The following is a 27,815-nucleotide window of genomic DNA, read 5'->3' as shown; positions in this document are numbered from 1 at the left end:
AACCCAGGTACACTGTGCGCAGATTCCACCTTGTTAACTTGACAATTTCCGAATTTAAGGGGCTTAATCAGAGTATAGAGTGATAGCACATTGAAAGACATGATGAAAAACCCCCTTTTGATAAAAAAGCCCAGTTGTCTCTTCTATTACAGTATAGTTGAAGAAATGTGGCCATAGACGGATTGTCATTTTGACCTCCGGAGTATCGAATAGCCCCGTAGAAGTGCTCTAGCACGTCATTGTTAAATTTTCCAGTCAAGACGTATTTGAAATCGCACTCTTTCAGCAGCTACCTTGATAGTTCCAATGCGAACAAAATAGTCGCGCAAAGACCTTCAGCAGTTCAACCGGAGAAGTAACCTGCTCGAGATACTTTTCCTGATATCAATTCTTTTTCCCAGTTATTTGTCAATAAGAGCGGCGTTCGCTTGAAGGACGCGTTCTTTTTTTGAAATAGCTCGACGCCAGAGGTTCAAGCGTTCTCCATCTTACAGTGCGAAAAAGAAAGACAGTTTCTCAGTAGAGCCTTTCTATTCAGTCTTGCAACGTGGAACGAAACACTTCTTGCTCATTGTGCTCACAATTGCATGCTTGTCGAGACAGCAAAATGGAGTCCACTGCAAAACCTGTACTAGGAGATGCCCGTTGTGAGGGCCCAGTTGTTAAGGTGCCCGACTGCTGTGCCGTAGTACCCGGGTTCGATCTCGACCGCCTGCGGCTGTGTTTCAATGGAGGCTAAACTGAGAGCCGTCGGTGCTCTGTGCGATATCATTGCAGATTAAAAATTCCTAGGCGGTTAAAATTACCCCGCAGCCTCCATTCCAGCTCTTCTTTTTAACTTTCCCCTTTCACTGTTACCTTCCTCTATTTTCTTACGGTGAAGCTCAGGTGCCCACGGCGAGATGCATGATTACAGGTTTATTATAAGAAATCTGATCTAATTGTCTCTTCAAACTATTCGTGAGGGCTTCCTTCCCTCTTTGTTCGGTTCAACAGATAATGTTCGTGGCAAAGTTATGGTCCGCGGGAGCTTCTAATGAGAACACATACACGGTTTCACGAGGTTAGTTGCAGGGAGCAATAATTAGAACGTAGTTTTTGAAAGTTAAGCCCCCCTCTTTCGTTGGCAGATATGGCGTTTAAACTGTAATGTAGACTGCCATTTTATGCGTGGAAAAAACGTACTTCTAACTCTACATCAAAATGAGAGTACCAAACCCTCGTTCATATTAAAGAATGTAAGATCTCGCTTATTGCCTACCACCTGAGCAGGATTCCAGAATGTTGACCAAACTGATTCTGTTTTTGGTCCATGGCCTCTTTTTCCAACCAGTTCACTCCAGAAGAGCAAAGCACCAGATAGGGGAAAACGTGCACCCATTGGAAACCTTTGGGTACCCGGTGCACAAGGGATCGAGCCTGGTACCTCCCGAATGCGAGGCGGATGCTCTACCATATATGGCCACGCCACCGCAAGGCCAACGGTCTTGCACTAGGTCTTGAGGAATCGTAATAACTGACTTGTTTAACCTGTACACCCGCTCAATTTTTTTATGAATATCAAGTATTGCGTCTCTAACTGCAAGATGTAGAATGCTTGTCTCAGCATTCCAGGTTCCTCATTTGTACAGGAATTTACCGCATGGCGTAGCAACAAATAGTCCCTTTACTCTAGCAACACATTAGGAGGAAGGGTTTGCTTGAATCTGTCAGAATTAAATAAAAATCACCATCCTTTGCCGCCACAAAGAGACAATTCAAGCGACATATGCAGTTGCGGTTGTCATTCATTTCGCTTCATTTGGGTAAAGGATCGGTCTAAAACTGGATGATCCTACGAATTTACTTTGCTATATTATTTTAGGGCAGATATTCTGCAAGACCCATTGCGATGTATGCTGCTTGTTTGGTTTACATTGCATCCAATGATGCGGATTTTAGGTTATTTCTGAGTGAATCAGACAAGTAGCAGGTTATAGGAAAGACAGGGACTTTTAAGTACCACTTCATGCGGTAAATTACAGCACCAATACGCAAGCGCATTATATGAGTTACATTTAGCGATGCAGCATTCGAAGTCACTAAAAATTTGGGAGGGTGTACATCTGTCGATCATCCAAACAGTTTGATGGTTACCGAGGTTATTGAAGCTGCTGACAGTATTTAGGGAGTCCGTAAACATCATGGATTCTGAAAATGGATTGAGAAGAATCTTTTTCACTTAGAATAAAAGCCACAACAAAACGTAAATGGAGACGAGAAAGGGATCTCAGCATTTCCTAAGACACGCCTTTTAGCCAAATAAGAGAGGAACATGGATGATATCTATTACAAAAACGACCCTTGGGAATGATCAACGGTTTGTATACATCACCCTTTGTTTCTGTCGTATTAGTAGCTTAAATAGCGAAAATAGTTTTGTGCCCTTATGTATCGCGCGTATGCAGCATTATCTGATTTGCTAGCGCACACTTTGGCTACTGTTTACGATGTGCGCGCTTACGTAACCCTCATTTTAGAGATATACTAACGCAATATTGTATTTCATTTCCGTCCAGGATGCATTTCATTCCAGGAGATGCATCATGATCGAATTTGTTTTTGTTTACATAATGAAGCATCGTCAGTCGACATCATCATCATCTCGACTGAACCTCGACCAGCCTTTGCAGGATGACGTGTTCGAAACTGATTGTGCCCTGGATGGCGCAGCAGGATTAGCGGAGCTTCTTCCATCTACACCAGCGCACATAAAACACGAAAACACACAAATCGTGTTTTATGTGCGCTGTTTTAGATGGATCGCTATCAACGAGCTCAAATTTCGACATTACTGAGCGTCTTCCAAGCGCAAACCCCAGATAGAGCCGAGCGCCTGGCCGAGGGACGCTTGTACCCACTTTTAAGGCGAAAGGCTTTAACGGCACACGGTTGACGTCAGCAAAAGTGTCACGCTTTTGGCAGCAGCTGCCAACTCGGGCCGCTCCTTTGATACGTGAGGGTGATATCACAATCAGCCTGCCAGAACCTTTTGCATTCTCGTTACCCCTACGACACGCAGGCACGTTCATACGGCTTGGTTGAAGCGTGACTTCATATGTGGGCTACTTCATACTCTTAGAGTACGAGCTTGTCCCCAGTAATGTAGCGCCTTACACTCATAGGCCTTACGCTGATAGGAGCCGTTAGTACAGCAGTCATCAGCGGCGTTTGAAATTGATTTACAGGATAGAAAAGGCGCTGTATCTGTGAAAATTCTCCGCGTACACATGCACCATGCCGTAAAGGAAGGAAGTAATGTGACACCGTACTCACCCTATTTACTCGAAGCATCATTCACCGCCATATTCGCAACAAATGCGTAGCAGAGTGCGGCACTAAGGCTTTCGCTTTTCACCCCTTTACTCACCAAAGTGCCTCCGAAAATACTAGGACATGACTGCCAACCCCGAAAGTTCAGTTCAGTTCAGTCGTTCAGTCGTGTCCGACTCTTCGTGACCCTGTGGACCATGTCACGCCACGCTTTCCGGTCTCTCACTATCTTCCTAACATCATATAACTTCATCTGCAGTGCCTCGAGGATGCCATCTAACCATCGCGTTCGCTGACTACCTCTTCTCCGGCGACCCTCAACCTTTCCCACTATCAAATCTTTCTCCAGCGACTGCTCTCTTCTCATCAGATGACCAAAGTAGCTGAGCTTTAACTTTAGAATTTGACCCTCCAATGAGCAGTCAGGGTTATGGTCGACAATATCGCCTGATTTGATCTTCTGGCAGTCCAATGAACTCTCAAGAGTCTTCGCCAGCACCACACTTCAAACGTGTCAATTCTTCGGCGGTCAGCCTTTTTCACAGTCCAACTCTCGCATCCATACATCACAACTGGAAAGACCATAGCACGAGTTATACGGATCTTTGTTGGCAGACTAATGTCTCTGCTCTTTACTAGGCGGTCAAGGCTAACCATTGCTCTCTTTCCCAGAAGCAGGCGTCTCCTAATTTCATGGCTGCAGTCTCCTTCCGAGGTAATCTTGGAAGGAGACTGCCTATTCCGACAGCGACCGACATAACAATCACTATCCCGACAATAAGCGATCCTCCAAATATTTCGTCCAGAAACCTTGTTTATGAAGGGGGAAACTTGTGGCATAATAGCAAAGAAACTCGCTTCCAGATTTCTCGTTTCAGGGTAACTCCTTTTTCTGCACGCCTCAATGTTGTAGGCACCTCAAAAACGCGATTATCATCGAAGAACTAATTTCATCATGTAGACAATACTAACTGTTCCTTGATGAGTGGCAAAGCAGGTCACAATATAGCAATATTGAGGACGGTGTGAAGTGCAGCAGGGTGCGTGTCGTTTATAACTGGCAGTCTCGCTGATAGACCGTCCTTTCTCTATTATCAGAATGCAGGGAAACTAAAGAACGACGCAGTTGCGTGTCCTCTGGACTCAAGCACTACTAAGTTCTGGTGGCGAGATACATTCTGAGCGTATCGGTTGAATCATCCTGATGAGAGAGAAAGGCAACTATGCTCCTGCGCTGACATATTTCATTGCGTGTCAAAGGCAGCTGTTGAAGAAAATGCCCGTAGCACTCCAGAATGGCGTGCCTGCTAAGACTAGCGTGGCCATCTGATGTAAACATATCTGTCAACGTCCCCAGCGCTACCTTGAAAACATAATATATGGTTATAAAATTGCACAAGTTCTTTTTAATGGCATTGTAGTGAACGTAGTCTTCATACAGATGTTTTTCCTAATCGTGTTTGTTGCCTCAAGGCATAAATTTATAAAAACCAGAAATTGGGTATTAAATGAATAAGAAATTTTGGCCGAACTATTGAACTTCAAGAAGGAGCGGTGATGTGCCCCTGCCGCCTAACAATGTAACATGACGAAGTGTTCAGTAGGAGATCCGCTCATTTCAGGTGCAAAATTTCATTTGACTTTATCGATGGGAAAACCCTAAAGGGGTGGATATCGGCCTCAGAATTCTGGGAGTTCGAGACAGACACAGCTTTTCTGCGTTGATATATCTTTACAGGATGCGCCTTTCAGCGTGTTCTGAAAATTGATATTACTTATGAATTTTTTTTAGAGGTAGCCCATAAGATAAATTTGTTCTTCCTGTTGTAATAAAGTTCAGCGCTCCCATTTCGAACAAGCAGCGAAAATGAAAAGGAGGACTAAGGATGCTGGGGTGTCACCCGTCCACTATGGTAATAACTGTACCAAAATATTCCTTTCTCTGGCTCTCGCTTCACCATTGATCTCTGTGCGCAGAAATGTGCCTTTTTGACCTGTGAACCTCTAGAAAACTGAAGCTCCTGATTATAGAGGCTATATTTGATGATCACTGCTCTGCTAATGCTTTCTCTAAAGAAGGCATTTACTGTGTAAATCGGACGACGAGAAGAAACGGAAACGGACACAGCATCGCAGCCACAGTTTTTCCAAACGTTTATTCAGGAGAAACCTGCATGTCATATATGCGACAAAAAAGCACACAAAAACTTCAGCCATTCAAACAATAATTGATAGAAAGGTAGACCAGAAACATTTAATCAATGTTTGTTGATGATCTGAAACCAAAAGTTGCAAGAAATTAGAAGGACAAACTAAATGAAAAAAGCAATCAATAAGTAGGACTCTGGGACCTCAATGCCAACACTTCAAACTAAAGGGAAAAAAAGGAAACTATCGTGGATGGGGTAACGCACATGGGGTGACAACGTGGAACGTATAACAGAAAGCAAGAAGAAACCAGAAAAGTGCAATGGTGTGACATTAAAGTCATTGAAAGATAACCTCAAAGCAATGTGGATACAGCAACGAAGAATGAGTGTTACGCCCATGGTGTGTTGGGGCTTCTATTTCTCCTGCCGTAGTCCTGTTCGCGATGTGCACATAACATCCAATTGAGCCAGTTAGCCGACAAGGACGTTCTGCTTTTTCTCGATGGCTACAAGTTCTAAAGTCTACTTAAGGCTAGAACAGATTTGTTTCACAAACTCGATTGCAGGGCCGTGAACCTCGTCGAAGTAAGGAAGTGCAGACTTCAGACGGTCGTAGTAGGCAGCCAACTTGGGGAAATTGTCCTTTTGAATAGAGTGGTTCTATAAAAGAAGGAGCACAGATAGGCACAACTGGCACCACTCAATACAACCTAGGTAGAACAAAAGTGCATTGACAAATGTCTGAGAAATCGAATATTACTGATGGGACGACAAGATTGATCACATATCGAAGTGCAAACATATTTTTATAAGGAAGATACTGATAAAACGCGCGTTTTATTGAATGTGCGAGAGTTGTTTTTGTGTTTACTTGACGCCATTGCTTTAAATTCCTCAACTTTAGCTGGTTTATATTCTTTAGCAACAAATAAAATATTGCTGCCTTCCAAACCGGAGTTCCTGCAGGAACATATACAAAACATTAGAGTGCACCTGAGCTCTGCCTTAATATCATGATCTTATAACCGCTCTTGCTCCTCTCTAATGTCACATAGACTTGCCTAAAAGACAACTGGACATTTTGATAAAGGTCCGATCTTATCCTGCCATCCGCATGTTTACACCAGCCAAGAAAGCCATCTGCATTATGCACATGATTTTGTCATATGATCCTCTTAAAGCTTAAGTGAGGATTAAGATATTCGCTTGTGTGAAGACTTGGTCATTTTCTGAAGCGCAGATGAACGCCTTAAGGAGAAGTCGTCTATTATCTGTTTTACGGGTTCTAGGCCATCTGGGTACGTTTGTGTTGCATAGACATCAGTGCCCTCCAGGTACCTTGGTGCGTGCAAGCACCACACAACCTCTACGAACAAACGCACATCGACTCCGGAGCTCTTTGATATTACCAGTTGCAAAACTTCCCATAGGGCCTATGTATAAAAAAAACAGCGGTTTTTAATGGTCAAACTTCGGTTGTATACGAATAGTGGCAGCGCTTGCGGCCATTAAAAGAAACTGCGTCTAGGTTGCAAACTTTTATATTGTTGATAAATGCGCGGCCTTGGATTTAGTTACAGATTTGGAAAAGCAGAAATTCGATATAGCAGCCGTATAATTATTTAAATTGAACAGATGAAAGAAAAAAAAGTGATTTCCAAAAGGCAATGGCGGCACTTGCAGAAAACTTTTATGGTCAGTTTCTAGATGGCGCGACAATTCATAGACACCCGAAAAGGCATACAAAAATAGTCACGTTTTGAAACGAAGTTTCCCAACTGGTATTATCCAAAAGATCAGCTGCTCTGCATCGACTCTACAACGGCATGCTTGGTCCTACGTTCCAATATTCCTGCTGACATTGGTTTGGAACAATATGCAAGCTATAAAAAGTTATGACCTTTTAGAGTTCGAGCGTTCGGCTATCTTTCATATTCATCGCTTTCTTTGGTTACTCTCAATTACCTTTCTTTTTCTTTCAGAAAGGGGCTCAATAGGGGCTTTCAGGCGCAATTACCTACTCCAACCTCTGAGCCGGTTGCATTGGTCTAGTAGGTCTTTATGTACGGCAGATTGTGTCCCAGCTTATGATTTCAGCAGGCGCTCACAATCCATGACTTGCGCGTTTTTCAATGAGATAAATATATTCGGCATCTTTTAGAAAAGAGAAAGCCATCTGGTGTATACAAGGGGCAGCATTAGGTTGCCGTAATTGGACACTGTCGGTTCCTACCAAGACGATATTCCTGTGGTCGCTGAGTGGAGGTGGACATTGAAGACTTAGTTCTTACTTTTAAACTAAACATTGCTGAAAAAGAAATCCAAAATTTCAAAATAGAGAATAAAAACTAAAAATAAATTTCTAGTGATTGAATATGTAATAAAAAAATTTGCAATAACCAGCCCGATTTTCCATCCCCCAATGTTTGCACTGCAAGCGGTGTTCCCATGGGTGACGAGATTTTCTCGAGGGCGACGTTAGGCAAAAATAGTCAGTAGTAGCGGTTTGTAGGTGTACACAGCCCCTAGGAAAGGCTGTGGTGGGTGGAATGTGGTCCTCCGAGAAGGCAGCTTGATTTCGCATTTGCATGTATAAAATAAATTTCGCTTTAACGTTTTTGTTGCGCTGCTCATGGCGCTCTTGTGATAGTAGACCTTTTGTAGAGAAGTTGCGAGTTGTTTTTATGAAGAGGGCATGTGGCGGATTGGTGGTGGATGTCGCCACCGAAGGTTGGAGACGAGGATGGGTAGGGCAGTGAATTAAGATTGGCTTTATGTGAGCAGGCACCTGTCTAGCTACTGCTGCGGTAAAGATAATTCATCAATGTTGGACGCTATTTCTGGACAATGCAGGAGTAAGTAGACGGTGCGATAAGATAAAATATGTACACAAATGCAAATGATCTGAATAGTCAACGTTGTCTATTATTTGAGAATTTGATTTCATGCAATATAATTACATCAAGAAGCCGATGGTAACAAACTGCGAGTAGTTCGGCCACTTGAAGGAAACCTTCTTTTTCTAGTGATGTAAAAGTTTGACTAGCGTATTTTACTCAGTGAATCGCCATGTAATGTAACAAACGCTAAATAGTTTGTAATTCGAGGCGCAATTTCGTTCAATACTGATTCATACCTAAATATCAAAAGCTATTCAGTTCATTATTCAGCATTTTCAGAAACCCGTGAGGTTAATTCTCTTAGCAAAAGGAAATGAACTTGCGCAAAAAGTAGAAGAAGAAAGAGACGTTACGACAAGACAGAGCGCACGTCGCTTTCTTCTTCTAGTTTTTACGCACGTTTATATCCTTTTGCTAATATGAACCAACTCGGCCAAAAAAAGTACTTAGAAATTCTGTTGTTTTGCCGGACAACAAACTTTCCTACTGCAGGAGTATATCTTTATCCAAATCAGTTTTTAGTGCGGTAAATATTGCGCGGTTTATTGGAACTAGGTCCACCGCACTTATTTTCTGCTGAGATACCAAAAAAGAGCTCGCATAAACATAAACAGGGCTGAACACAATTAAACGAAAAGTAATGAGGTTCAAAAATTATGTGAATGTACACAGTGACACTCGTAAAGTCAATAATGTCACAATTATAATGACAAGAGCGGGGCACTGAAACATTGCTATATATTCCAAGATTCTAATCTGACCATATCCATGGAAAGGGTTTCGCATTGTTCTGCAAAACAAGCTATTGATTATAATCCTTTCTTGCGCTTACACTTCGTATAAATAGGACTAGCCAAAATATTAGCGGTACACGTTTCTGGCAATAATTATTAGAAAACAGCCATCGCCCCAGGGGAGCATGCGGGAAATTATTTTTTGCAACAGTGCAATATTTGTTCTCGTAAAATGCCTTCGTTTGAAATATTGATCTCAACCAGAATGTCATCAATTGGATAGAAGGGTAATCCGGAGGCCACTCATTCAACAAATTAATCGGTAAATGAACTTGCGTGAACGCAGCTGTACGTCTGCCGGGTGGCTAGTGTGAAACGTCCCCCTAATATTTCCCACGTATTTTAAGTTAGCTAAAGCATCAACTTTAACCTCCACGGCTGGCTCATGCTGCTTTGAGGAACTTTTTGTACTATGAGACTTTCGGCTAGGTTTTGGCGAAGTTTGGATGCTAACATAGGAATATCTCTTGAGGGGTAGGAGGCAAAATCCATTGGTACTGAGAGTCAGAGCATACTAGAAATTTTTAAACGGAGAATATATTCCCCGAGTCGATTTGGTGGGTGAACCAATTAGCACACTTTCAAGATTACTCGGAAAGATCCTGTATAATATTGAGTTAAAAGTTAAATTGGTTCACAGGAAGGGAAAGGCGCAGTAACTGTCACACTTGCTCTGTGGACACCCGAACCGCGCCGTAAGGGAAGAGAGGAAGGGGGAATGAAAGTGGAAAGAGAGAAAGAGGAGCCGTAGTGGAGGGCTACGGAGTAATTTCGACCACCTGGGGATCTTTAACGTGCACTGACATCGCACAGCACACGGACGCCACTTCGTTTCGCCTCCATCGAAACGCAGCCGCCGAGGCCGGGATTCGATCCCGGGAACTCCGGCACAGTAGTCGGGCGTCTTACCACTGCACCACCCCGGCGGGGCTATAATATTGAGTATTGCATGATTTTCGAGTGAAAGACACCATGATCAGTTAAGACGCAGAGTTGTTTTTTTCTAATAATTCGTTTAAAACACACGTCACACACCATATGGCTGCAATCGCTCCGTGCAGGAGCACATTTTAGGCAGCGGGGGCCATTTTTTGGCCGATTGTTGGTGCTCTTAATAAAAAACCTCCAAGGCTGGGCCAGCCGACAGTCTAGGCTTAACTAGGTTCACCAATCTGTATCTCCTGGCCTGCTTAGAAGCCTAAGCTTCATTGTTCCCGTCGTTCTCATCAATTCTACTGCAGTAGTGCTGTTCTTTCGCCTTCGCTGTCAACAAAGAATCGCAAAATCCCATTGGGCACACTTGAATGTCAGTGATGAAATATAATTATTTCGGGTCTCTTACCCGTAGTATAAAGTCAGCATTGCAGTCAACTACTTTATTCATGCCGCCACCACTACTGTTTCTTTGCGTTGCTTGAATTTTGGTTCTCTATATTGGGCAAACAAAACATGAACATGCATTTGGGAGTGAGGAAACAAGGAGCGGTAATGACTCGTGTCTGCGGCTTCCCTTGCAGGTTCCCGTACGCGTGCTCCCAGTTCGGAAACTGAATTTTGGCATTCAAGACAATGTCATCAGCGAATCGCACAAAATTGAGGTATTCTTCGTCTACACTTATCCCTAACTGCTTCCATTCCAAGTGTGTGAATACTTCCTCTAAGCAAGCTGTGAATAGTACTAGAAAGATCGTGTCTCCTGCCTAATACCTGTCTTTATATCAATTTTATTACGCTATGTAGAAGTATCGTTGCTGTGCAGCTACAAAATATGTCATCCAATAAGTTAACATACGGCTCGTCTACTCCCTGATTTCGCAATTCCTGCATGACCGCCGAGGTTTCTACTGAGTGAAATGCTGCTTCGTAATCAATTACTTCTTTTTATGAGGGCTGGCTATATTCCGAGCACTTTTCTATCATGTGGTGATAGTATGGATATGATCGATAGCAGAGTACCCTTTCTGAAAACCTTCTTGATCTTCTGCTCGATTGAAGTCTCAGGTTGTCCTGATCCTATTACCGATTACCTTAATAAGTACGTTATACGTACCACATAGTAAGCTGATTTGTCAGTAATTTTTCAAGTCCTTAGCGTACCCTCTCTGGAGAAACTGCATTTGCATACTGGACGTTACACCCAACTCGTAAGAAGAAAAATAAACAATTAAAGGTATAAATATATAGTAGTCACACTATAGGTAACAAAAGCTACTCACTAGAAAGGTGACGAGGTGAGGTTGGATGCTGCTGGAAGCTGAACACAGCACCTGGTCGATACGAGCGCGATCTTTGATGAGAGAAGGATAGAGGTTGGATGTCGGTGCGTACTTCCGAAGTAGGTAGTAGGCAATGGCATTGCTGCATTGCGAGAGTGGACCGATATTACGAAAGCTGTTATTATAGTGTATAGGTAGAAATATTGCGACTGTAGCGGGAATTTCTGAAACTATGCTACTTTGTGCAGAACTTGAACAAGATTGACTTATGTACGCTACACGAGAGAACAAAGATCACCTGCGAGAGTGGACCGATATTACGAAAGCTGTTATTATAGTGTATAGGTAGAAATATTGCGACTGTAGCGGGAATTTCTGAAACTATGCTACTTTGTGCAGAACTTGAACAAGATTGACTTATGTACGCTACACGAGAGAACAAAGATCACCTCTAAGGTTATATCTCTCTTTAATAGTAGCAAGCGATGTAGTTACAGAATTAGCATTCGCCACAGTGGCTCATTGGTTAGGACGCTCGGATAATGAACCACAGCACCCGGGTTCAAACCCGACCGCAGCGGTCATGATGGAGGCGACACGCAATAGGTTCCATGGGCTGCGATGTCAGTGCAAGATAAATATGCTAGGTGGTCGAAATTACTGCGAAGGCTTCTATTACGCTATCTCGTTCTCTTTTCAACTCCTTCCTTTCCCTTAAGATACGGCTCCTGTGTGCATCGACGTGTGAAAGATACTACGCCTTTCATTTCCTATAAATCACCGCAAACCAAAAGAATAAGTCACCCATCCTATCATTTCAGGGCAGTGGATATATTTATTCTCAGGAGTTTTGTTTTCTGGATAGTTTCAGTTACGTAAGTGACGAAAATGCGTTATCTGGCATCGGGCATGTCCATGTATACGCATATAATATTTTCCTACACCATTTGGATAAATTTTGAAAGTTTTTTTCACATAGCCTATTTGCATATTCTAAACCTGCACTATAATATACGATATCTGCACACAACGTTTCTCTCCAGGCTAATTTTTTTTCTGTATAATTTCAAAACTAACCCCTTCGGTTCTTTATGGAAGTCTTAATTACTCACTGTTAACGCGAAATAAACTTGAGAATGAAACTTTTTCTTCATATTGGATTCCTACAACACATTCATCAAAGTGACAATATTTTATACTTGCCTCAAAAATAATTTCAGGAACGCAGTAGATGGGTTTTCTGCTGTAGCGTTTACTACTCGGTGCCAGCGCAGCAAAGGCTTTTGGAATAAAAGTTTCCTATGAGCCTCAAAGTCTGACCATAACCATCAACATATGCATAACATTATTCTGCAGCATCCCACAGTGGCCTCAAAGTGATTGGCTACCACAAAAAGCTCTTCTCTAGGTGCGCGGTGTCAAAGGCATAAGTGGCCTGTTTAGTATGTTACTGAGTTGTGGTTGTGTTTCCAAGAGGCCACCCTCGAGAATCGTCGCTCTATGGATCTATCCGGGGCTCTCCACCGGGGAGCGAAGGTGCTTGGGAGCGGCGGTGGATGCTCAAGTGAACTGCAGGATTTTGTTTTTCTGATCGAACGCTTCTACGTTCTATACTTCGCGCGGACTGCTGCTACCCCTGTGCCTATCCATTCGCGTGGCAAACGGATGGAATGACGATGATGATATTAGCCGAACATCGAATGAACAAGATTAAGTCAATGGCAGCTGTGTAACGCGCAACTCTGCTCTTCTTAGCTATAGTTCTATCATGTTAATAGAAGGCTTGTGCACAACTCAGAGACATTGTGCGCGCAAACTTCCATCAAATTTTTCGTTACACAGTAGATATACAGCGAAGGAAAAAAGGTAAGATTTAAGCTTTTATATAGATTGTGTACCTATTGTACTAAGCTGAAAAACTGTTCACTGCTCTGGTATTTGAACGGCATGTAACACGTCGGTTTAAGTACGACCAAGAACGAAGTGAATTTCGGAGCTTTTAAAAATAAAACATACTGCAGTGGAAGAAAGCCGCATTAGGAAATGTATGTAAAGGGCTCAATGCTCACTTCATATTTTTGTTCTGCGGTTTATTATTGGACATAAGCTTCTTGTTCGGTAGATTTCACACGCTCATCAATAATCGCGGTTTCATGGATGTTGTGCCATTGGCGATGAATTTTCTGCTTGTTTCTAGATACAGAATTTATGAACTGAAAACCCAAAGTCGTCGCTTATACATAACACATAGGCAAATTATTGTAATCGTGTAAATGTTTGCCCATAATGTTTAGCCACTAGCATTTGCTATTCGAGGTATGAACGCCCAGCGCTTACCTAGATCAGATAGTGCGAATTTGATCATGCTGCAGAATACATGCATTGCCATGGGTCTGTTTGAAAGTCAAGAATGCCGTAAATAGCCGGAAAATACTGCTTAAATTTACTGAGGCGCAAAGTTCTAAAGCCATAAAAAGTTATAAAATTGTATTCCTTCTTAATAAATGCAGTCAAAACAAAGTATTGAAAAGCAGAAAATGTTCGAAAGATATTTTGTTGCGGCTTCAAAGATTCAGCAATGTACAGATATGGGTGAATTAGTGCACTGCCTTAAGAAAAAAACACTCCATCTGATACACGGGGGAATAGAAAGAGAATGAACAAAGAGAATCACAGTCTCTACAAAGGGTCCTGATATGCTCTTACGATGGAGACTCATCGGTAGCGCAGCAGTAGATGACACAAGAACCTTTTCGTGAAAGCAGACCAGCCAGCGTTCATTAAGTTGATCAGTGGATCTCGTGGGTGAATGACAAGTTTTACTATTAGGCCGAAACAGTTTTCCAGGCGATAAAGGGTCAGCCATCGTCTCAATGGGACGGTGTTTCAAGGAAGCAACACCGGTCGGCGGGCGGTTTTTTGACTTACCTCGGGTAGGTCAAAAGTCGAACGAAAGCCTAGATGGCCACGAGATGGTAATCTGTATAGCTGCGCTTATTTGTCATTTATTGTTGATATCAAGAAGTGAAATAAAAAACAAAAATATTTTACAGGTTATTTGAGACGGCAACAGTTCCCTTCCGTTGCCACTGAGTATATGCTTCTCCAGTATAGAGGTAGGCAAAGGAATCCACTCTCTCTGGCTCTGAGAGGACAGTGAGAACTTTTGGCGGTCGAGTGCATATAGCGAAGAAAAATCTTTAGTAAATCCGAAGAGCCTTCGTGTGTGACGTGCAATTCACTAAACAGAAATTACCGATTGCTTGCTTATGCAGAAGTGTCTGCATTTAATGAAAGGGGATCGGTGAGACTGGGCGGCATTGCTCGGTCTACAATTTCGACCACCTGGGGATCTTTAACGGGCGCTGACATCTCACCGCACATGGACGCCATTTAGTTTCGCCTCCATCGAAACGCAGCCGCCGTGGTCGGGTTCGAACCCGGGAACTCCGGCACAGTAGTCGGATGTCTTACCACTGCACCACCCCGGCGGGGCATGTGCACTTCATAGGTACACCCAGTGTCGAAAATACTGCAAAATATTTTCTGCTGTCGGACCTCAGTTTACTTGCGGTGTTTGACACCAAATCTCAGCTGACAATAAACATTGTAGCGAGATAATTTTTAATAGCTACAACGGAAAAGTTCTGCAGAACTACAGGCTACAGTAAAGAACTACATAAAATTCCTCCCTGACTGCAACACAGTACGACAAGACTGTAGAATATATTCACTTATTTTTAATCCGGTTATTCTTTTTCGAGTGGGTGTAAGCTACAGTTTAGCCAAGAAGCAGGCGTCGTGCCCGCCGCATTTCAAGAATAATTTTGAACTCACTTGGCAAATGCTGAGCAGTTGCCTATTCATTGAAAAATAAATCCAGTGATAAAAACTGAGACATCGAGCGAAGAACAGGGCGCTGTTTTGCCTGTCTCCTATGATGTTCGCTTCCTTCGCGCTGGTCTTAAGGTGCACGATAAAGTATTACTAACCAAGTTCGCCTTCCTATTCTTGCGTATTATATCGATAGCTTTTTTTTTTACTGAATACTCGCGGTGTTAGCCAAAGAATGAAGTAAATTTTATAAGAAGATATCGAAATGAATGTTGGAAGGCTCTGCTGCGGCAAGAACCGAAGATCGCCGCAATGGCAGGTTAGTGTGAACAGTCTTGTCAGCGCTTACAGCTTGAGCATTAGCCACAAAAAATTGGAACTAGTTTAGTACATGCGTGCCTCCAGCAATATAACACACCCTACACTTGGCGCCTTCGTTTTCACCGAAAAAAGCCATGTGGTATTGGTTTGCTGTAATCGCTTATTAAGTTGGAAATGAAAAAAAAAAATGGCTGGCTTGACTGCACCTCTCATAAACTATGAAGCCATCGTCGTCAATCGTGGGAACCATGTGGAAGGGATTGATCTGGAATGGAGAAAGTGAAGTAAAAGCAGTTAGTAGGCAAAATAAGAGATTATTCAAAGCAATCAACAACCAACTAGGTCAGATGTTAACTCCCTTGCCGTTAGCATGCAGGAGTGCGCTTAACGGCTTTATGCGCGGATCACCCAAAACTTTTATAACTTCAGCCTGTCCTTATACCTTCGCACTCTGTCACGAAACCACCCTCACGTTACGTTTTCGTCCGCCTCCGTCCTTCCGCTCCGCAAACTTTCTAGTCTCCTTTTTCAGTGGCCACATTTCGGCCTCTCCATTCTTTCGCTAACATAGATGAAGGAATTGACCTCGGTCCTGCTCGTCACTTGCTCACCGTGCCAGGCGTGAAATAATTGTCTTCAACTAACTGAATCTTAGAAGGGATGCTATATATCTCGAAGTATAACGCAGACCTATAGCTCGAAAGCTGGCTTACAACAAAATTAGCTCAGGGTCTGCGGTGACTTGCGGAGAAAATGCGCCTGCAGAGCGGATATCTTCGAGGACGACCATTCACATCTGCATCTTTCTTAGCTCATTTAAGCGAGTCACGGATCAGCTAACCGGTAGGGTGAAACAAGTTCAGTCTCTCACAATTGAAATGGCGCGCTCTCTTACGCATCGCGAAAGCGAATTTACCCCGAGATTTAATCGTTTACGAGTTGTTGTTTTTTTTCATTGTGGTAAGGGGGAAGGGATTTAGCAATAATGTTTTTTATTTATTTTGCCTTGGAGATTGATCGGGTGTTTCTTATGTTTGGTCTAAGTAAGGATGGTGGTCTTCATAATACACAAAACTGCTCCATTACCAGTGAGCACACAGAGTAAGGTAGGCTGAAATACGCGCACGTATCCACTGAAACCGTTAAGATGCATACTTTCTGGCCAACGATTGCTAGGTTTCTGTAATAGGAGTTTTGTTCTGTTGACAGTGTGTCACATTGGTCACATTCGCCGATAAAAAATACAACCCGCATGTTGCATTAAGTTCAATGCAGACATCGCTCCAAATCATCAGGCAATGAGGAATACAGAGAAATATTGATTGCTTGCTAATAGCGAATTCCTCGTATAGTATAGTTCTGTATCAGATTTGCAATGCTACATTTTCAGAAACAGCACACGAGGGAGGACACCGGATTAATATTACAGAGGCCCCACCGGGGTGGCGCAGTGGTTACGGCGCTTGACTACTGTTCCCAAGAACGCGGGATCGAATACCGGCCTTAGCGGCGGCTTTTCGATGGTGGCGAAAAGCGAGGCACCCGTGTGCTGTGCGGTTTCAGTGCACGTTAAAGAATCCCAGGTGATCTAAATTTCCCGAGTCCTCCACTACAGCGTCTCTCATAGCCTGAGTCGCTTTGGGAAGTTAAACTCCACAAGCAAAACAAACCTAATCAATACTAAAGAGTGCGCGACCACTTTGCAGTCTTGGGCCTTTAGGGTAATGTGAAATAATGTTAGAAATAAAATGAATACAAAATCAATAGGATAAACGCTTCTTTAGTCTTTGTTTCCACCAGCCTTCGATGTCGTGGTCCCAAATTCTTTATTTCCTGCACCAATTTAAGGAGCTATCGGTTCCAGAATTCTTATTGAAATATCTAGCAATCAAAAGCATGCAAGAATTGGTACCACAGTTTTTGTTTCAGTTACCCAGAACAGGATGTGTTTATATTCAGCATATCGGCAACACCTGTTGTCACTATTGCAATTGTAGTCTTTGAAAAAGCCTTATTATTTGTTTCTGGAAAAATAATGCTGATGCCTATTCCTTCTTGAAGGGCATTACGATACAGTCGCCGAGCCTGTTAAGAAATAGAGATAAATATACTCGTATGCTGCTTAGAGCTGAAGGGGACGTGTAGCGAGAAAAATCATTACTTCATTGGAAACTTGATCGTGTCATCAGTGGCAGGCAGTAATGTAGGCATTAATCCTTAGTTTGGCGCGAGGTTCTTTACAGACCGTTATCGCGGTGAGGAGGAAAATAGCCTCGAACCGGAGCATGCAGGCTCAGTCCTCCGCTCTGGTATTCGCGGACGCGGTGATAGCAGCGGAGGAGGCATGGCATACTGTGCAGAGAGCACACGCGCTGCCCAGTATTTTGCACACAAATTGTCTTAAATAGCTGAACAGTGACTACGCTCGTCGACTGATATGAGCGGTGCGCTATTTTTATTGTTCTTTATATTATGTATGCTTTTAGATGCCCTACTCATATCCTTTTTTAGCCCCTTTCGTTTTCCTCGCTGTTCGTTTCATTTCCGCCTGCAGCAGCTCAGCTGCTAACGTGGGACGCGGCTACCAAAATCTTTTTCTTTACTGTGCCATTCCAATTAACAAGTGATGAACAGCCGAAAATAAATAAATGATTATCTGAAGATAAAAAAATGAACAGCGGTAGTATGAATGCTTGTCGCTGTACGTGCCAACTATTTCAGTCGGGAGAAAATGATCGACCTCCGAATTTCAAGCACCAATAGATAGTGTTTCGCCTTGACACCCTTTCGTGTCAGCACCGAACGCTGTCTTTGTATATAAGGTACAGGGAAAACTTAACAAGCGGATGATTTCCTTTGTGGCAAAAATTAACGAGATGCCGGCAAGCAAAAAAAAAAGCAATTTCAGCGCAGTGCAATGATATTTATTTACAACTATGCCTACTATAATGGTTATCAGCTTAATATTCAATAAAACTACGTTACAAATTTTTTTTAAACATACATTTCGCAAGATTTTGCTACCGATAATAACTGTGAATGTGATCATGGGAACGCCAGACATTCCTTAAAGTAAGCAATGTTTGCGACCACAAACGAGCTATAAAATAATTTTCATAAAAGCAACTTTCGTTGAGGCCATTATGGGGCATTATTCAATAAGGTCTATTAGATCAACTGTCGATTTTCTCTTTCTGCAGGCCGGACATCAGCATGACGGCAGCTTCAGACGAACGCCGATACCGGCCAGTCACAGTTCACATGCGACAATAGTCTCCGCCGCTTGTCACTCGCAGGTAAACCGGTGGCTGAAACATCGAGACAATGCTGAAACCAGATCGCCAGATAGCGAATGCTACGACGCTTGAGCGATTTGCCACCCAAAAACAGTGGCTTTGGGTATAATAAATGGATCCAATATGGGAAACAGATCCTTATGAATAGAACCCCAGAACAGGTGCGAGAATGCGAGATTTCCATGCAGTAGCCGCTCAAGTAGTAAACAGAGTAAATGCATCATCGCTTGGACCAACAAATGTGGAGCGATTAGCACTGCTCTTAAAATGTCATGAAACGGCTAAATTGGCTACATTCGCTTGCTTTCTTTGCTCAGAAGTTTAGTTGGCAGTAGCCACTCGACGATAAAAAGTATATCGAAAACTGCCTTGAATTGCTTGCTTTACCGCCCTCGACGCCAGTAAGGCAGCCCCTACTCTGTGTGCCCCATGACAGTTGCACACTGATATCTTATTCAGGCTTGTCGTCCACTCAGCCGACCCGATCACGCCCGATTGTCAAGTAAGCGAGGGATTGGAATGGCCTGCCAGATGCTATCGTGGACGACACCGACTCATCATTATTGAAATCATCAATAGAAAATTTCATGGGCTGATTGTTCCACTCCCTCATGTAATACCCCTTCAATGGGGCTTTTGAGGTATTCGTAAATAAATAAATTCCGGCCATTTCTGACCTTATGCCTTGGCTGATACTGAGTCTTTTTTTTTTTTCTTTCGAATTGCCGATACTCACTACTTCTCTCCTGTTCCGCGGACGCGACCGCACATACCAGCAGGGCGGTTGTTCTCGCCTTAGTCTTTAAGTGACGCCACATACACAAAATGGTACCCATGATAAAACGGTTTATAAAGCTCGGAGTCATTGAGCGCACTCGAAAACTTTGGCCAGTATCCCTCAGTGTCTCGAACTCGTACCTCACTCACTGCTAAAACATCATTTAATTATTACGGCAGTAGCGAACCGAGCTCCCGCATCTTTTTTCACTCGTGGACACCTTAATTAATGATAATTTGCGCTTATAGTGGCTCTTGGCATTTATTTGTGGGTATTCAGTACCCAGGATCCTCAGTAGCCAGGTGTTTTCCCCACTTTTCTCGGACGTAGGGCCACATGAGGTGCGTATTGTTTCATGGTCCCTTATATTCCCGGCGCTTTCCGGAATGTCTGCATTGTCATTTTTTCAACGGCACACATCGAGTGCATGGTGCACAGAAACTGCCGTGACACATGCTTGACCTTTATCTCGTCCAACTATAAGTTTAGTTACACGTGCAATCTTTGCCCCGCTGCCAAAGGGTCTGACAAACAATGATGGATGCAAAAATACAAATAATATCAAGCGACTTCCAAACAATGACCACACGTACTTTCGAGGAAATGCCAGCACATCGACCTTCAGCTTTGCAATTACACAAATACGCATACACATGCGTTGTTGTTTTTCACGAGAAAAACCGAAGGAGGCCGATGAAAATTCCGCGTACCTGCGACTTGAGAATTCCCCCCCCCCCCCCCCTGCTTAACCCCTCAGAATACCTCGAACGCTTTGAGCGCGCGACGAAACGCCGCGATGAAACTTGGGCGCAGTTCACCTCGCGCACTAAGACGTACTTTCAGCACTACCTTCGGTCACGGGACATAGAAACCAAAGACGACCTGGTATCATTGATCATCGCAGATCGCATAAAGGGTAGCTTGAGCCCTGAGGGCTTAGAGTATGTGCGTCTTCGTGAAGAGGAGAGGTGGCTAAAACCGGATGAAATATCCGACGTTCTCCAAACGTTCGAACAGGCTAAGGGCAAGGGGCGCGCAGCGAGACAAATTGTTGTGTATGCGGAAAAACCGAAGGGACCCCCGCAAGCGGCGAGCAATGATAGCAAACGGCCAATTCAGTGTTATGAGTGCCGCGCATCTGGCCACCGAGCCAAGGAATGCCAATCGCGCTTCACAAAACGTGCAGAAGGAGAAACGCGCTCGAGCTCAAAAAGTAGCTGTAGCCAACGTAGAGGCATGCGAAACACCGGCGTCAGTAACCTCCCAGACAACCCTAGTAGCAGAGATGAAAACGCCCCAGTCATTCGACGAGGTACGCAAATCGAAGCTACAGCAGGTGGAGATTGGATGCGCAGGGATACCGGCGACAGCTATAATTGATACCGGTAGCGAGATAACCGTGGTTAGGGAAGGCCTCGTGCCAAGTATAGGTCGGGAGCCATCCGGCTCGATAAAGCTAGTTTTGGCTTTCGGGGAGACGGTTAACGCAAAACTGGTCACTCTTGCGGTAAGCATCAGGCGGCCCACCGCACACATAGCAGGGCCCGAGGCAGTAGACATTGTATGCGCGCTTTCTGATAAGCTGGCGGAGGGAGTGGATTGTTTGCTCTCCAGGGAGGATTGGGAACTGCTTTCGGAGATAGACAGTCGTTACGAGGCACTTGTTATGAATAAGGCCTGCCCTCTGTCTGAAGCAGTTAACGCGTCTGTCACCATGGAGGAGCAGAGCGCAAAGCTCAGCTATACATCACAGGAGGAGCAAGCGGCGGGGCCTGAGGCAGACAAACTAATGAGTGGTGAGCAGGGTGTGGCGACGGAACAGCCCTGTGAAGTAGATCTGGAAGAAAGCGAGAAGGAAGATGTAATCTCGATCCAGGATGACGCGGACGCAGCCCTAAAACAGCGTCAGGTATTCAGATCCGACCAAGTATCAGACGAAACCTTAAAGAAAGCGTGGGCTGACGCAAAGGCAGGGAAGGCAGGCATGTTTGTTTCAGACGGCTTGTTGTATCACTGGGACTCGATCTCCAGTAGCAAAGTGAAGCAGCTTGTGCTCCCCCTTAGCAGGCGTGAAGAGGTACTCTGTCTTGCGCATGAGTCCCCTTGGGGAGGCCATTTGGGGCCATGGAAGGCAAAGACCAGAATTAAGTACAGTTTTTTGTGGCTGGGCTTAGAAGGGGACGTAACGCGACACTGCAGGACATGTCCCGGCTGTCAAGTCCGCTCAGACAGGCGAATTAAAGATAGGGTTCCCATCACACCTCTCACCAGACCCAACCTTCCGTTTCAGGTCGTAAATGTCGATATAATCGGGCCGCTCGATGTTCCGTCGAGCAGGGGTCATAGGTACGCTCTCTGCCTCGTTGACTTGTGCACTCGGTGGCCGGAGGTAGTCTGTTTGCGATCCCTAACCGATAGGGCAACATTCGACGCCTTGCTTACGATTTTCAGCCGCACAGGCATACCTGAGGTAGTCTTCACGGCGCAGCTGACGAGTGAGATGTTAGCAAGACTGGGATGCGCACCGCGTTTTTCGACTCCTGAGCATCCGGAGAGCAACGGGACAGTGGAAAGGTGGAACCGCGGTTTGAAGAACATGTTGTTCCATGTTATTGATAAAGATTCCAAGAACTGGGATAGACTGATCCCGTTCGTTCTCTGGGCGTACAGGGAAGCCCCCCATGACACTACAGGCGTGGCGCCGTTCCGGCTCTTATTCGGTAGAAACCCTATCGGACCGCTAGCAATTCTGCAGCGAACATGGACAGGCCAGCAACCCCTCCCGAACACACTCAGGGAAGAACCCGCGAAGTATTTGCGACAGCTACGCGAGCAGCTAGAAGTAGCAGCAGAAGTTGCGGGTTTGACGGTGAGCGCACGTCAGGGAAGTTACGCGCAGGCGTATAACAGGCGCGCACGGAGCAAGACATTTGTCGTCGGAGACCAGGTATTGCTCTTTGACACAGACCCTGGCAGTAAAATGGCCCCCAAATGGCTCGGTCCATTCGTCGTAACCGCGCAAGAGAGGCAGAACTCGTACAGAATCGACAAGGGAAAAAAGGCTACAGAGATAATGCATGCGAACAGGCTGCGACCCTACTACGCACGTGTCAGCCATGTCGGAGTAGTTTTCGAGGAAGACGAGGAGTTTGGTGAAATCGAGTACGCCCCTCGGTCTGTGCCTGAGAGATGTGGTGGTGGTCGATTTGTTCAGCGAAACGCCGGGAGTCGCACGAGTTGGGGCACATAAGATAGAGCTGCCCGAAGGCCGCCAGCTCAAGCGCATTTTCCCATATCGCGTGCCGGAGTTATTAAGGAGTGAGGTGAGCCGCCAGGTAAACGAGTTGCTAGACCTCGGGCTGGTGTATCCGGTGGAAAGCGAGTGCGCCCATCCCGTTGTATGCGTGGGTAAGAAGGATGGATCGGTGCGCATGTGTGTTGACTATCGCGCTTTAAACGCAGCGACTGGCATGGATGCCTTTCCAATGTCACCCCCTAAAAAGCTCATCATGAGGGTGGGCCGCGCTAGGTATATCACTCTTATCGACTTGCGACGCGGATACTGGCAGGTGCCGGTAGCTCCGGAGAGCCAACATCTGACCGCCTTCGTAACTCACGAGGGACAATATGCTTGGCGCGTCATGCCGTTCGGGTTAAAGAACGTCGCGGCCACCTTTCAGCGGATAATGAACACCCTCGTCTCGAAACATCAGGCTTATGCGGCCGCATACCTCGATGACATCGCCATTTTCTCTTCCTCGTGGACTGAACACTTGCGGCACTTAGAAATAATTTTTAATTTGTTGCGCGACGCCAAACTTAAAGTGAACCGGGAGAAGTGTCAGGTCGCACAGGCCCACAATAAGTACCTAGGACACATAGTGGGAGGCGGAACCCATGGGCCCAACCCAGAAAAGATATCGGCCATTCGTGGGCTCGTGCCCCCCGCAACAAAGAGACAGCTACGGAGTCTTCTAGGCTTATGTGGTTACTACCGCGATTACGTTGAAGGATACGCCGAGGTGGCCGCACCCCTCACGTCTTTGACGAGGCGAGGTGTACCTAACACGATTCCGTGGAGCCAGGAAGCGCAAAACGCGCTCGACAGGCTCAAGTCAGCTCTGTGCGAAGCTGCATCGCTGAACACCCCCGACATTAAAAGGACATATTGGCTGTTCACCGACGCGTCCGACGTTGCAGCGGGGGCTTGTTTGACGCAGATGGGAGACGAGGGACGGGAAATGCCAATAGCGTTTGCCAGCCACCGATTCACGCCAAAGCAGACCCGCGGGTCTACGATCGAGCGGGTAGCATTCGCATTATCTGGGCACTAAAGAAATTTGATCATTGGGTGTACGGGGCAGAAATTAACGTGGTGTCTGACCACAACCCCCTCTCCTATCTCACTACTAGTACACCTCATGGGGCAAAACTCGCACGATAAGCGCTGGCCCTACAGCGCTACAATGTGACGGTGACCCACAGGAAAGGGTCAAGCAATGGTAACGCCGACGCGTTAACCCGTGTCCCCAGTGTGACTTGGGGCGTAGAGCAAGCACACGCTTGAGCCATGGCCTTTCGGCGACGCGTGAATGTTCCCGCGTACCCGGTGCAATGTGTGATGTGAACGGTGGAGTGCGCGTGAACTTGGCGTGAGGACATCCAATTGCTCGCGCGCGTGACTTTCACGAACACTGTCCGGTCCGCCGATGCGAATTTGTGATTTTTTTTGTGTTATACCCAGCTTGTGTCGCGAGATTCATTTGGTGTTCCATTCACGTGCGAAGTGTCTTACATGTTTTGTTTTCTTCGCGGGTTGTTGCGGCCTTTGTTGTATTAGGCTGAAATGACCGGATTCCAAGCTCATTTACCCTCTTAGGAGGGACGTGTAAGGCCGCATTGAAAAGCGACTCGCGCGTGGAGTCGAGCTGGCGGTCGAACCCCCCCCCCCCCCCCCCCGCGCCGAGGCCAAGGAGCGAGCGCTGTTGTTTTTTTTCTCCTTTTCTCCCCTCTTCTTGGGCGCGGGCGCGCGCGAGGCTTGGTTTGTTTCGCCCCTTCGCCTCGAGGCGTCGCCAAGAAGCGAACGGCAGATGGATCCTTATCAGCCGGGAACAACAGCAGCACGCTTCTGCGAACCACTTTACAGCCAGTTCGTCCAGCGATGTCCCGCCGTGGCGCCAAGCATGGGTGCAGGGAGACGCCGTTAATGAAGCTTTTTGCACTGCCACAAGCGCTCACTAAATGTCCTGCAGAAGGCGACAATAGGCGCGCCCCTTGGCCCTCCCAAGTAGCAATCAGCCCAGCGGCCTCCCGCTGTGTCGCGAGATATTGGGTCCGAGCAACGGCGACTGTAAATTGCTCTGGGACAGTACTGCCCCCCCCCCCCCCCTTTTTCCTCGAACGGGGACGGCTGGATGGCCCAGTCTCCAGATCCCCCGCGGCATTTCTTTCACAAAGGCGTCAGCTGTAATGTCGCGTCGCAAACCCGCCGGGGAGAGGAGCGAAGGACAGGCGCCGTGTGAGAGTGTTTGGGGACCAGCGTGTGGAGAGAATGTGTGTTTTGAATGTTGTATTTTTATTCGGCGTAATTAAAGACCTGGGTCCAAGATTATTCCCAACCCACGGGGGTTGTGGCATGTTTTTCAAATAGTTTGATTGGCTGCTTTATTTTCGGGGCGGATCACCTAAGGTGACCGCCCTCGGGTTTTTGTTGATGTTTGTCATCAAAAGGCGGTCCTCGGACCATGTTTGACAGTCAAGATTGAGGCTCCGTGCTTAGCACGTATTTACACCCCCTAGGCTTTAACCGAAACGCTCGGTAGGAAAGTAAGGGCCTGTAAAGTGACTTCTCTGTGTGAGAGTCTTCATTTTCTTTTAAGTTACAGTTGTCTGTGTGACTTGTAGCTGTAACTTTGCCTATGTATACTATTTTGCTTCTGTAAGTATATATCTCCCCCTGACCATCATCAGATTATCAGCCACTGCTTCACTGCCTGTCGAAGACAGCTAAACATCACTCCAGGTATAAATTATAATAAAAAAATCTAACCAGACGCTGAAAAATTACGGAAAAGAAAATCAGTTTACGGCGTTGAGCGATGCATCTGAAGTGGAAGGGAATGTTTCCATTTAAGAAAGTCGGTAAGATCAGATTATGCCAGGAGTATGCAACAACAAGGAGAATAAGCATGCGTCAGAGGTTACGCCCGGGCTGCTAGGATATGAGATGACAGTTTGCAAGTAACCATCTAACAGAATTGTATAAGAATGCACCTTGAGAGTACTCACCTACATATGGAAGCTTAGCAACTTACAGGAAGGACCAGAAAATAAATGAGAACCGTGAACGGAACTATGCACAGAAGAAAGAATAGGATAACGTTGAAAGATGAAAAAGTGTGAAGTAGGTCGGTGAACGAACTATATAGAGAGACATAATAGCCAAAGTGAAGAAGAAATACGCATGAGCATGACATTGCACGAAGGCTAGATAACCGATGTTTAGGACAACTCAATAGGCTTGATGAATACCAGGGAGCAGCAGATATTCAGGCATGCGGCTAACGTTAGGATGAATTTTGTAAATTGTGTGGCTTTTACTTGCACAAAAATGATTAATCAGAGCGATATGGTAGACATGTTTATCAGCATTGGATTTATTGATCTGATGATTATCGTTTTTACGATGACACAATACCAATTCATTGCACAATTGTGAGATATTGTACCGAAAGCCTAGGAACACCTAGCTCTTTAGGTCTGTTTTGGCTTTCGGAGAATATACACCTGTTGTGCTTTGCCTTTTATTCTTATATAATCGTTTTTTTAGACACTCAGATGTTCGCTCTTTGTCTTGCAGGCCTACTGGGATTCGCGCCAAAATTGTAGTGGCGGCACGCTATACAGCGTAGTTTAGATCTATGTCAAAGCTTATGTCAATAGTAATGAAGCAAATTAATTCTTCGTTACTGTGCTCTTTATTAAAGGAGTAATTACTCATTGACACCAACCCAAGCGCAGCCAGATGAATGTAAATGAGTAATTAATCCCTTATTACAAATCTACTCCGCATTTGGGGATTCTACTAAATATTTTGCAAACACCATTCCTACTTCGAGTTATAGATCAATTCGCTCTCGCCGTACCATCTGTTCTGCTGACCATCCTGGTTAGCTCAGTTGGTAGAGCGACTGCCCGGTAAGGTGGTGGTTCCAGGTTCGATCCCCGGACCAGGACAAATTTATCCTAACTACGAAGTTTCTGAGAAATCTGTATAGCTTTCCTTCGTAGCCGTATGGCTGCGTTTGGTGGATGTAAATGAGTCATTACTCCCTTATTACAAGTCTACTTCTCCTTGAGGGATTCCTCTAAATATTTGACCGTGCTCTATGCGTAGGCACATTTTACCCATATTGCATTGATAGCCACCAGTGGGGATGGATGAGCTAGCTACATCAAACAGCCTAGCTAGACATGCATGTGCAGTAAAGAAACAGAACATAGTAAATATTTTAATACACTCTCTTGCCTATGCGCTACCGTGGAAATAACAAAAACGAACTAGTGTGTAATCCGCCGCCTTAGCCAAGCCAGAAAAACACAGTTACGGGCACTGATAATCATTGGAAGCCAAAAAAAAAAAAAAAAAAGAGTTCTCCGCCTCCATTCCCCAGTGCAAATAGCCCTTCTACAAAAGAAGTTAAAGTTATGCTAATTGTTTGTACAGGCAGCCATGAGAGCGAAAAAAATAGCAGCCACAGCTAAAAGAAGGTAAAGTGCTTTGAATGCGTTGTACTTCCCTTGGCGAATTTCTCAGAGAGGTGTTCTTTGTTCGCGAAATCCAAGTTTTTTAAGGTAAGCTCCACACCGATCTCTTGGGCTAGAGATCGAACAAAACCACACGGCGGGCTGCCATATAGATTGTAAAGGACGATGGGCATGGCGACAAACCGTGGAACGCAGCTTTCATAGTAGGCGGTGACAGAATAGCCCCAGGGATGTAAAACGCGATGTATATCTTTTGGCGCGCGGTGGAGAGGAGGAGGTGTGATTACGCGGTCGCTAGATCGCTTCAGTTGTAAGTCGCCACTAGGAGATAAGCCCGCCGCACTCGAATGCGATTGTTTGCTGCAAGTATATCGAAGAGAAGTCACCTATTTAGGCAGTAAATGGACTTTGAACGGTGGTCAAGCAAAGGTAAAAAAGATTTCAAGC

At 45.1% G+C, this 27,815-nt stretch overlaps 1 protein-coding gene across 1 annotated transcript; it reads right to left on the bottom strand.

The window, feature by feature from the left end:
* Nucleotides 1–5,462: 5,462 nt before the first annotated feature.
* Nucleotides 5,463–27,570, bottom strand: LOC146194925 (glutathione S-transferase D7-like). The gene is made up of 5 exons (XM_084596674.1): nucleotides 27,407–27,570; nucleotides 20,221–20,226; nucleotides 15,734–15,792; nucleotides 11,373–11,514; nucleotides 5,463–6,122 (listed from the first exon to the last, which is right to left on the bottom strand). The coding sequence occupies exons 1-5, from the start codon at nucleotides 27,539–27,541 to the stop codon at nucleotides 5,985–5,987; spliced, it is 480 nt and encodes a 159-aa protein (XP_084452800.1). The 5' UTR covers nucleotides 27,542–27,570; the 3' UTR covers nucleotides 5,463–5,984.
* Nucleotides 27,571–27,815: the final 245 nt, after the last annotated feature.

The sequence above is a fragment of the Amblyomma maculatum genome, chromosome 3 (genome assembly GCF_055883805.1).
Source record: "Amblyomma maculatum isolate TAMU_Amacu chromosome 3, ASM5588380v1, whole genome shotgun sequence".
NCBI lineage: Eukaryota > Metazoa > Arthropoda > Arachnida > Ixodida > Ixodidae > Amblyomma > Amblyomma maculatum.
The sequence above is the reverse complement of the archived record's forward strand: the minus strand, read 5'-3'. Positions and strand labels throughout refer to the sequence as shown.